The sequence below is a fragment of the Pelecanus crispus genome, chromosome 1 (assembly GCF_030463565.1).
Source record: "Pelecanus crispus isolate bPelCri1 chromosome 1, bPelCri1.pri, whole genome shotgun sequence".
In the NCBI taxonomy this organism is placed as follows: domain Eukaryota; kingdom Metazoa; phylum Chordata; class Aves; order Pelecaniformes; family Pelecanidae; genus Pelecanus; species Pelecanus crispus.
Window position 1 is genome coordinate 154,417,972 of NC_134643.1, and position 12,315 is coordinate 154,430,286.

General features: G+C 41.6%; 1 protein-coding gene across 1 annotated transcript in view; it reads right to left on the reverse strand.

Annotated features, from left to right (window-relative positions):
- The window catches only part of TBC1D8 (TBC1 domain family member 8), a 51,806-nt gene that overhangs the window by 15,232 nt on the left and 24,259 nt on the right, over positions 1–12,315 (reverse strand). Inside the window, exons 5-7 of the mRNA XM_075708629.1 lie at positions 9,748–9,988; positions 2,063–2,270; positions 718–912 (exon numbers count right to left, since the gene is read on the reverse strand). Of these exons, the coding sequence (XP_075564744.1) occupies positions 718–912; positions 2,063–2,270; positions 9,748–9,988 (644 nt within the window). The remainder of the gene's footprint in view (positions 1–717; positions 913–2,062; positions 2,271–9,747; positions 9,989–12,315) is intronic.

The following is a 12,315-nucleotide window of genomic DNA, read 5'->3' on the forward strand; positions in this document are numbered from 1 at the left end:
CCTCCAAGAAGAGTCTGGCTCCATCTTCTCTGTAACTCCCTGTTAGCTAGTGGAAGACAGGCTGAAACAAGGCCTGCTCCCTCAACCTCTCCTCATAAAGCATGAGGGCCACTCATAAGATGGCCCTCCACTAGACTTACTTCAATTTGTCAATGCTTTTCTTGTATGGTGGGGTAGAGTCAAAACGGGACACAGTACTCCTGATCAGCCTCCGAAGTGCTGAATAAAAGGGAATAGTAACATCCCTTGACCTGCTGGTTACACTCCTGCTAGTACAACCCCATATGCTGTTGGCCCTCTTGACTGTAAGAGCACACTGCTGACTTACAAGCTCAACCTGTTGTCCACCATGACTCCCCTGCCTTTTCCACATGGCTGCTCTCCAGCCAGCCAGCCCCCAGACCCTCCTGCTGCATGGGGTTACTCTGCCAGGCTTCACATTTGCCTTTGCTGAACTTCACAAGGTCTCTATCAGCCCATTCCGCCAGATCGTTGAGGTCTCTGCGAAGGGCAGACCTGTCCCCCAGCATATCCACTGCTCCCCACAGTGTGTCAATCACAACTGTGCCGCGGGTGCGCTCCATCCTGTCAGGCAGGTCATTAAAGAACGCATCAGACAGCACTGGCCCAAGATCAGATCCCTGAAGAAGGCAGGACAATGGACCAATGGATAAACATATTGAATTCATAATCCAAAAAAACCCAGAAGTTAAGTACCTCGTTCTTATTTTGCAAGTTGATACAGTGGACTGGGTTGCTGGAGTTCACTTCTTTTAGCCTCTGGAGCAGGTTCTCCACCAAAGTATCCCGGTCCTTCAGCTCAATGAACTGAAAGGCCGTCTTGCTCCTTATGCTAACAATGATGGGATTAGGAAGAAGGCTTGTGTCCTCCATCTTCTCTATACTGATTACCTTTTCCAGAAATATTATAGAAAACATGTTATGCACCACATCCACAGAAACATCTTCAAATATTCTACATGTTCCAAAATGTACAAACAAAGCATTCATTTACACACATGCTTTAAACATGCTTATTCATATTGGCTTTCCTTGATCAGACACATCCTATGACCTGAGGTCTATGGTCTCTCTAGAAGCTCAAAGCAGGCACCAAAAAGTATCCCAGCTGCTTTTTTTTTCTTTTTTTAAATGACTTTGAGGCCCACTTCTGGAGAGTGGACTGAGGGGAAAGAGAGAAAGGGGAGTGATGATTAAAACAAGACTTAGAAAAGGATCAGCTTGATCAAATTCTGGGGGATTGAGGAGGAAATTTACTTTCACACTCCTGAGGACAGGGGAAAACAGTTGTTTTGTTGTTTCTGATTAAGTATACAACACTGTTCTCTTATTGGTTTCTACTTCTGTAACAGTGGAATATAAGTTGCTACAGTTAGGATATTTTGATGTTACTCTGTTATTAGTCAAGGATGAAAGGAAAGCTTTAATTAAAAGATCATAACAGCCTTGTATCCACAGCAGATCAGGCAGGTGTTTGCTGACAGCTCCCTTCTCCTCTCCTACTCCCACCACCTTCCCATGCATCCTTTGTTCCATTTAAATAAGTCTCTGACTTCATGGAAATATGGCAGCTTGTCACTGCCTCCAGATCATCCCCTTTTTCTCTCTGCCCCACAGGTTTGCTAGAGTTTGTCTACGGAGGGGGAACTTCAACACTTCTAAGTGTTGATCCCAGGCAAGGATGCTTCTATATTGCTAGAATGGGTCCAAGCTGAAGTTTCCATCAACATCAAGCTGGACATATGTGTTTGTGGAACTGGGAGGGGAGTACTGTCCAAGGCTTGGACCGATCAGACTCTGGTTTTGCAGTGCTCTGTCCTGCTGCATTATCTGTCCGTACTTCACTTTGAGGATCATGTTGAATCACCCAGATTTTCAGGAACTCATGTCCTAACGAGTCCCAGAACAAGCTTTACAACAATCCTGTAGGCACGATACACACAGACATCCTACTCTTTTTCATCAAAGTCAAGTGACAGTGGATGCTTATGGCAGAAAAAGGCAAATAGAGACCCGAAATGAAACAAACAAACAACTCTACCTCTCTAAGTGGGATGATAACATTGCAGCAGCCATTTTCTTTGCTGGCAAAACAGATATAACTGTCTGAAGTATACATCCTTCCCGCTGTGTGACAGCGACTAAATGGCGTCCAGAGAGAACAGTCTACAACTTCATGCAGCTTCTCCTTCCTGGGCAATCTGAAGAAGGCCCGAAAGAATTCATTCTGCGCTCTGGCTTCAAGATCCCTTAAGAGAAAGCAGTAAGAGCGAATCACAAGACCCCGAAAGCCAGGACATCCAGCGCAAGGTTCGTTTTCTTGTTAGCCTCACCAAGAGCGAGGGAAACAGAATAAAAGCACCGTGCACAGCAATCTTCACTGCCTATGTGAACAGATCGATACAAGACCTACTTTGAAATACAAAAAAGAATCATTATCAACACTTGCTTGTTTAACAATAAGATCAAAAGCAACTACTGTAGTCACTAGGAAAGGAAAGGACACTGATTTAAATCAACTGGTTTGCTGGGATTTTTTTACATTATTATTTAACCATGCATTTTCTGTGGGTGCTGTACCACTTTCCAGCCTCAAAGAGTTACAGGTTTCAATGCCCAGGAGATAACTAAATCTTTCATCTGATGAACATATGTTGAGCAACGGAGATTAACTATGTTCCTTGTTTCCCTTCCCAGTAGCATTACCAACATCATCCCAGGGATTTGCACCTGCACCCGAAGTAATGCATTTGCTCGATGAGTACTTCCAAAGTGGAATGGAAGAGTTAATGATGGTGGCATTTACATCATCGCATCCTTGACTTGCAGAGGTATCAGCCTCAGAGCCCTCAGAACAGTGGCAAAACGCAGAACGGTTTCAGGTCACTTACAGACTCAGTTGGGAGTAACAGCACCAGCTACATTCAGTTTGGACTTGGCTTCCTTCCAGTCACCCATCCACATTTATGTGGAGAGAAAAAGTTTAAATAAATGAAGCTTTCATTACTGAGCTATGGTTATACAGACTTGGCTTTGGTTTTTTTTCTTCCTCCTCCTTTTTAATGAAGAAGTCTGCATTAATTTAGAGAGCTCTGCAATTACATTATAAACAGGCCACGGCTATTAGCTTACCAACAGCAGCTCCAGAAACATTAGGGCTTAAATTCTGTCATTTTCTTTACTACAAGTAAATTTTTCCAAACATGATTCACCTTGGGGGGGTGGGGGGAGGAAGCTTGACTTTGTTCCATTGAAAGAATTTAAAGCGTGGGCTGAAGCATAACAGGGAGTGGTACCTTGGTGCTGTAAATCCCCTCTCCGCTCCTTCCTTCACTCTCCTCTTCTGCAGACACCTTCCCCCCATCCCAGCCCTGGTGTTTAAAAGTAAGTTGAGACAGATGAAGCCTCTGCTTCAGTAAGTAAATCAATTGTGTGGGTTTTTTAATTTCAGTTTATTCCATAAAGAAAACTAAAACCATGTGAAACAGAGAAAGACAACAGAGAACAAACCGAGACCTGAGAAGGGTGGATCTGTATCTGCGACCAACAGAAAAGACAGAATGCGCTCCACCAGTGTTCAGCTGCTGTTTCCTTCTCAAGCATTATCTTCCTTAATAAGATTATCCAAGGAAAACAGACAAATAGTCTCCTGTTTTTTCACAAAGAAGAAAGAGAAACCCTCTTTGTGAAGGAAGACAAAAAGTTGCTCCTGAGTTAAAATTCCACAGCGAGAGCAACTCTGATAAGTGCCCACAGCGATCTGCTATTGTGACAAAGCTGGATCAGGATATGCCTCCTAGTTAACTCACCACTAAAATATTTTCCATTTCTGCACAGCACAGATGAATGCTGCTGATAGCATCTGCAGTCAGGTCCGGGTAGAGCTGTGCTCTCCTGCTATTGTGCTGAGAAGGCAAGACCCTCCCTGGATCTACTCAGCTGAAAAATTTCTATACCTTTATGCGAAAAGAGGCATTATACAGAAGAGTGGGACCTCTGTTGAGGCAGAGACTGTCTGTTATTTAAGAGATGACTGTTTCTAATGCTCCAAAACCTGCAGTTTCTGAGTTTTCAGGATTTTGCTGCATCTCTTGGGGCTGCAGGCTCCAGGTGTGGGGCCTTTCAGACAAGAAGCCACAGGTTTTTAAGCTGAAGGATGACATTTCCTGTATCCGAAACTAAGTAATCACCAAGCACTGCGTCCAGCCCCCTCAGCCTGTACCGGGGGAAGGCTGCCAACCCCAACATCCCTGGAACTGCCTGTCTCCCGTGACTCATGACACAGGGCCACCGCAGAGAGCACACCGCAGCCAGAGCTGCCCCAGAGACAAGTGCCGAAACAGGGGCCAGCCTGCTGGTGGGAGGGATCCCGGAAAGAAAAATGGTAGCATGGGGATGAAATGCTGTCAGCACCTACCGCTGTGGGCTCAAATAAGAGGTTTTATTAGAAAGTGGCACACCGTGAAAATATTTCCTGTTAGGCAGGCAAATTCTAGGGCTTAAAGCAATTGCTTCTCTTCATAAATAGAGCCAAACAAAATTAGAGCTGGTTAAAAAAACCCACACCCTATAGCTCAGAGAAAAAAAAAAAAAACAACCCACAAATGAAATTAGCTCCTAAAACAAGGCAGGAAATTGTTTAAACATGTTAAAGATGCAGTGACCGGCCCAGGTCCCACAGCTTCCATTTTGAGTTTCACAGTACCTCCAATGCTGAACAGAAATACAACCTTTCTACCTGCAGCCCAATCTGTTTGAAATTTTCTTCTCTAGCTTAACAATTTCCATGGTGGTTTGGTTTTTAACCAAATGCAGTGTACTGAGCTGTACCTAAGAAAGAGAAGGAATGCTGTTGTTATGTAAAAATAATGTTTATCGAGTGTTTACACATGCATCAGAAGAATAGAAGGAGAGAAGCTGCAATTGCCTTGTTCCCTACTTTTCAGAAAACTCAGCAATTCTTTCCAAGTGCAGTTCCCAACTTGCACGTTAAGGGATCCTGGACTGCCTCCAACCCCAGCACTTCAAAGTGAACGGCAAGTCTGAACTGCGATAACTCCTTGTGTGTGACCCCTGCATTACCTTCCACGAGTTTTAAATTAAAGGAAATAACACACAAGACTAACAAAATGCCTAAAAGTATCAGGACACTTAAAATTATGTCCTCACTGTCAAATGTTTTTCTCTGCTTTAAATCTAACAGAAGTCAACTTGGCAAGATTTTAGCTCTGCTGAGTCACTTAACTGCCTATCTAAAATCTAAACAGGCTGGTTGACCTCTTGCTTTTAGAGACCGATTACTAGACTCTTCTTGCTATTCAGACTCCAGAAAGTTACAGATTTTGGAAATAACACACCCAATGAGAGATGTCTTGTTTATTGGAAGAACCGTTAAATTCGCGTGGCAAGAAAGGCTCCTCGTAAGCAAGCCAGGAGAAGTTACTTGAGAAGAGCCAATATGGACTTGTCAGGACAAACGTAAACCCAACATAATTCCCTTACGTAGCAGGAACACTGGACTTGTAGGCAGAGGAGATGCAATGGATATTTTAGCCAGACTTTATGAAAGCCTTGATATTTCCTCACATGGGAACTAATAAAACTGGGTTGAAGTGAAAAGCTGTTGTACCAAGCCAGCTGAAAAAGAGTACCCCAAAAAGCAGCCCTCAAAGGCTCCCTAGTAAATTGGAAGGCTGTATCAAGAGGACCTCCTTGGGGGTCTGTCCTGGACTAGCTTCTGTTCAACATCTTTACCAGCAATCTGCACAACGGATCAAGAGATTGTTGTTATTAAACTTGCACACGACGTGAGGCTGGTAGAGGCTAATGAGCAGAAGAACAGGATCAGATTCAGATTGATATTTATAAACTTAAGGGATGGTGAGGAAAAAAAGCATTACAAGTACTTTCAGCTGTACATTATAAGCTGCACAAATGCATCATGGAGATCAACCTCCATCAGCAGCCACTCAGCAAAAAGAAGAGACCTAGGGGTTACATGGGATCACAAGTGGAACACGAGCCAACAGCCTTGGGCTCACAGGAGGAAGAGGAGCACCGCGCTGGGCTGCAGAAGTGCACAGCCAAGATGCAGCACAGCAGTCCCAGAGTTGCTGCGGAGACGGCCACGCTGCTCCTGCCCTGATCAGCACCAGCGAGGTATCGGGGGCAATCCTGTATCCCACCACCCCACATCTGCAGCCGCATGGGATAAGTGATGAATGTCCAGAGAAAAGCAACCAGAAAGGGCTAAAATCAGGACCAGTAAGAAAAAACCTGGCTGAACTAGGGCAGAGCAGTTTAAAGAAGAAAAGAGAAAGGAGATGCATACCAACCTCCAGCTACACAAATGGTTGCTCTAAAGAAAGAGAGAACGTCTGATCTCTTCAATAGTACTGGGTAGGACAAGAAGTAACAGACTCAAAAAGCAGCACAAAAGATTCAAGTTAGATTTCAGAAAGACTTTTCAATGATACGACAGTGAAGTACCGGTATGGATCCTGATATTTCCATTACTGAAAATCCTTAAAAACAGGTTAGGCAACCATCTGTCACGAGGGACACACAGAGATAATCCAAACCCTGCAGTTTGCCAAGCAGATACAATAAAAGGAGGTTCTTTCTAGTCACTTCCTCCTTGTTGCTCAAGGTTTTCGGCGTTCTCTGATTCCCTCTCTGAAGGAATTCATGCAGACTGAAGTGACATTTACAACTCAAGATACTTCAAACAGTTTCTGTTCAGCTTAGATCAGTGTTAAAAACCTGCTTTGCCTTCATATAAAGCAAAACCATCCTTCATTGGCAGTTCACAGTCAGACATGAAGAAAAGAAATCGAGGTAGGTAGAGCCTGGAGAAGCGTATCGTACTTTTGAAACCTTACTGACACCAGCACTAAAGATTTTAAATCTCGTGTCCTGCTCTGGACAATCCTCACTACATTTGAGGAATGCAATGGATATTCTTGCATCCCGAAAGAGATGAAATAAGAAATACAAGAAACCTATCCCAGAGATTTTAGTGACCTTCCTATTAAAAAAGAAAAAATAGTTACCATATGCTCCAGTAAAATTGTATGGCACATAAATATATCTGCAAGAAATGGCATTTGTAGTTATCAAACACCTCAGCTTTACGTTGCTTTTTATGGTAATTAACTTAATTGCCATTAATCCCCTTGTAATCCATTGTTCCGAGCCTTATCCTCTCATCAAGCTTGTATATTAATTTGTTTGACTGTGGATATGATATAATTTGTGTCACAGACTGTGGGCCTAATCCCACAGCCTCTCTGAGTCCTGACACCCCACTGCTCAGCAGGATGACCCCAGAACCTCAGGAACAGCAGTAAAGGTTTCTGGTTTTCAGAATGTAGACTATACAGACCATGATGACACTAAAAATGCATTTTTAAAAAATAAAGATATTGAGATGAGCTTCTTGCAAAAGAAAGCCTAACAAACAAAAGAAATCTACAGCAATTTCATTAATTTGACACAGCTGGAATAGTTTTAATGATGTGTGGATTATTGCTTTCATTTTGATACACTGCTATTTGCTTCCAAATCATGCACAAAAATTAACAAAGACAATTATTAGGGAAAAAATGTCAAGTGAAAAAGAGTTGTTCTTGTAGTACTACAGTGGCTTCGGGGAAAAAAGCAGCAACAAAAACTTAACACATCAAAAAAGTTTAACCCCCCCCCCAAAACATGTTAGCATTAAAAACCAGTTTATCCACTATTCAAACTACAGTCTTGCTTAATCACATTACATCAAAGTGGTTGCTGAAGTGTGACAAAGGGCACCAGAAACAGCAACTTATCTAACCACTACCTAATTCATGCAGAGGAAATTGGATTTTGGCATCTTCCACGTTTCCATGTTTTCCTTTCTGCCATCTCAAGTTACAGCACATCAACATCAGCACAGGTTAGAGAATATCTTGCCCAGGAACTCTCCAGTAAATATACTTTTATCCTTCCTTCTCCTCTGCTCCCCCCAGCCCCACCTTTTTTTTTTTTTAAGTTGGAGGGAAGGAGAGGAAAAAACCTGTTTGAATAAATGTGTGGGATGGTTTCTGTTGCTTGTTTGCTAATAGACATAGTACTTCTCAAAAATGCCACAAGGTACTTACAGGTTGATAGCCTGAGAACCTCCTTATTACAGCATATTACTAAGCTTATACTTGTCTTTGCAACTGTAATTTTAGTTTCTTTGTAGTTTTCCATTCAGTCAATACCCCTGATTCAAAGACTTTTTTGGGAAGTGACAATGATGAGTTAAAAATCAGTACATGCTGAAAATATCTACCCCCAGTTTTTTGTTACATCTCCTCTGGATTTACTTTCCTTGCTTCGTGCATCTAACTTTTCATCCCAAAAGCGGGAGGAGGGTGGAATGGTAAAGCATGGAAGGAGGCTTAGATACATCCTATCACTCAAAGCCATATCCTACATTAGTCAAAGTACATATCCTACATTTCTTGGGCCAAAAGCCTATAATGCTAACAGCATCCAGTTACACACACATTGTAAAAACAACGGTCTCTCTTCTGTTAAAAGGAACCCTGGCTATGAAAAAAAAAAGCCTGCAAAGATGTTCATGGCTGCTCACCACTGTATCACCTCAAATGAATTCCTTGATGATATCATGGATGAAATCCTGGTGTCAGTGATTTTCCTTATCATGTGTACATATGAAGTTGCAGAGGAATTGCATTTTATAGTTTTAAACTCTGTTACGAAACTTTGCAGAAGTGTTTAGCTGAGTTGTACACCCAACACCACTGCAAAAACATCCCTCAGAAACAATAAAAGGGCTACAGGGCATGTCTCTATTTTTTAGGAAAGGATACCACACATTCCTTATGTTTTAGCCAGGAAGCAACACCTGGGTCATCCCCTTCATACATCTGGCAAAGGGAGAGGAAGGAAGAGCAGGAGAGGCTATGATTCAGGAGGGGATAAGCACTCCACTCACACCCCATTCAGAAAAGAAGTATTTTAAACCAGCACCTTAACACTGACGCCTCAGGCAAATTCCAGTTTGGGCTACTCCATCCTGCCCACCTAAAATTCCTCTGGGTAGTTTCCCTTTCCCTTCCCCACAGCAGCAAATAAAACACAGAGTTGTCTGTTGTGCTACTGGCAAAGAAATAGTTATCAATCTTCTCCCTGAGAACCCAGTGTGCTTCTGTAGTGGGAGAGGAATGCAGAGATGCATCTCGGGGACGCATGGGGTAGAGCTGACAACAGCACATTAAGCTGCTGCAACTGCCTGTGGGTTTTTTAAGTCCTATAACTGCTTCCTAAGCTAGCTATGGCAATCACGCTAGTGGGAAATTCCATGGTTCAGATATGATCGAAAGCAATAATTCTACAGAATTGACAGCACTGGGAAAGCCTACACATCACCAAAATTATAAACAAAATAATGTTGTTCTTCAAGGAAGATATCCCTTGCTGCAATCTACCCTTCTATGGGGAATGGCACTTTTAAAACAAATGAACAAAAAACCACAGCAATATTTAAGGGAAGACTGTAAAACAGAAAAAAGTATCTTGCACACAAGTTAAAATGCACCTATCTGATACACCATAGTACATCATAAAATCTCTTTTTTGCCCAGTCAAGTAAACCTTTGAAATCTTACCCAGCTAACAAAGCAAACCGTGAAACCCACCACTGAACCTCTGCTCACAAGGGAGAACATTTTAGCTTTTTACCTCTTGGTAATCTGCGTAGGATCCTGCAGGCCTGGATCCAGTTCAAAGATCTCATTATCCAGTAGCCTTCGGAGCGTCACATCTGCCAGTTGCTCCATGATCCTGAAAGCCTCGGCGATATTGAGGAACGTGGAGAAGTCACGCTCTTTATTTGGAGTGGTGACGCGGACTGTGTCGGTCATGAAGACGTTGGAGGTTCTTTCCAGCTTCTGGACTTCAACCCAAGGAATGATAAGTTTCACTGCCATCGGAGAAAAAAACAAAAGTGGGTTGGAAATTCTGCTTACGTTTTTCAGATTTGGGAAACAAGCAAATTCAGAATGAAATGCAAACAACCGAAGAGACACCTATTTTTACAGGCAAAGACCAAGCAAAAGCTGCAATACCTGTTATTGCTCTACATTAATTCTCCCCCACTCCAAAAGACTGTCTTTTTCAGAATCTATCCCTCAAAATTTTACCTATTTTTGTAAGAAGTGCTGGACTGCAGAGTTCTGCCTTTCCAGAAAACCTGCCATACGCTGTGCTCCTAACTCCTTTACAAGTCGCTTCTGCAGCCTGCTTCATTACTACCAGAAGAAACGGTTCATTTCAAGAGTAGGAAGAAAACAGGGAGAGGCTTTGTAATCTCCCAGAAATAAAACTGTACACAGGTGGAAACCAAATAACAGCACAGTACTCGAACTTTTAAAAGAAAGCTAATTCCGATACAAAGAAAGCTTTTGCACATGGACATTTTGATAAAGTTTAAGTGTTACTATAAACACGGTTTTCCAAAAAAAAAAAAAAAAAAGCCACCTAAGCATTGGGATCTTCCCATTTTGGTTACTTTTTACTTATAAGGTGCAGAGGCAAATCTTGCCCTAAACATTAGCTGTAGTCAGACTTGTTTATAGGAAAGAAAAAGCATAGGACACTGTTCTCTATACTTAAACACTGCTGAATCATATAAATACAAATGGTAAACAGAATCAGCTTATTTTATATAACCACTGCAGGATGTTACTTGCCTCTCTTATACAAATCTCTGGGTAGAAATTAGGCTGGAAAGGACTTTAAAATAGATTAACTTTCTACTTAACAACTGTTGGAAGCTTCCCAGGGTTCTCTGTGCCAATAACATCAAGACTACACCCCCTAACATCCCTAGCTGGTCTCCTGATGCCAATAAAGCAATAAAAAGGCAGTAATAACAAACACTGTCATATATATATAACACTTATCCATGATCATTAATTACCTAAGGAGCTACCCTTAGCAAGTTCTCTGTACTACATAAACCACACCTGTCAAGATTATTTGCAGATTACATTTTTTCTTACTTAAATAAAGCACAGCTGCGTCAACACGCACAAACTGTTGCGAATGGTCATAAAATCATATGCACGGGCGCAGCCAAGGGAAGAAAGTTTAAATAGTGCCGTAGCAATAGCACTATTGTTCACACAGGTCGGAATCACATAGGCTCTACAGTGTTGGTTATAGAAACAGCATAGCAGACTGTAAGGGGCCCAAACTTCTGATGAAAGGTACAAAGTCTTCAAAGTTCTAGGAAAGCACAAGTTTAATTAAAAATTGTGAAGAAACCCTGGCACGTCCTTTCAAGAAGCCTGACATTCTAAGCCTCTAAAATTCTGCAAATACTTCGAGGCTTAGATAAAAGGGGACTTGTCCTGGAAAAAATGTGCCATGGAGTTTATGCTCACATAAGCCATAAACTAATTTTATGAGAAGCTGAAAACAGGTTCCAATATTGCGTTCCAGGTCATTTCAACATAAAATAAAACAAGGGGAAGGGAACAGTCTTGCCAGAAGCAGAAGACTTAATGCTTTGCCTATAAAGAGAGTTCAGTCTACAATTTGGGGGGATTTGTATAGAATCAAAACACATATAAGAACTATTTTTATTGCAAATCAGATATTGTTTTTTTTCCCTGTGCTGTATTGAAGAATGCAATAAATGTGATTTCTTAGCAATATTTTCTAGACCAGATTTAACCAGATTTCATTTGTGATTACTACCTGAAAGAAAAAGACAATGAATGACTTGTTTTATGTATAATCAGCATCACCAACAGTAACAAGCAGAACTATAGTAAATCTGGATTATTCAGTGTAATACTTGTATTTCATAAATGTGACAAAATACTAGCTTTGAAACAGAAGCAATCTGCTTTATTGGAATCAGTGAGGTGGGAAGCATTTCAACCTATAATGCTTCCCATTGAGCTAGGGAAGTTTTGTTTAACCAAAATAAAATTCAGGGGTTTATTTCACATTTCCATGCAAATGCATGGGAACACCAAGGCAATGCAACCAACTGTAACAGTGAGCGAACAGTGTTATTTTCCATGGTCAAAATACAAAGTTGCAAACATGGAGTTGTTTGGGTTTTTTTGCATTTTCATAATGAATTATTATTAAAAGGGACGAGAAGCGATTTCTTCTTAATACACTGTGATGTTGTACTTCCAGTATCATTTAATGCTCTGTGGTAGTGCATAAACAAAAAACTTGGAACAATATGAAGGATTTTTCTCTCTCCCTCCTCTTTCCCCATTATCTATC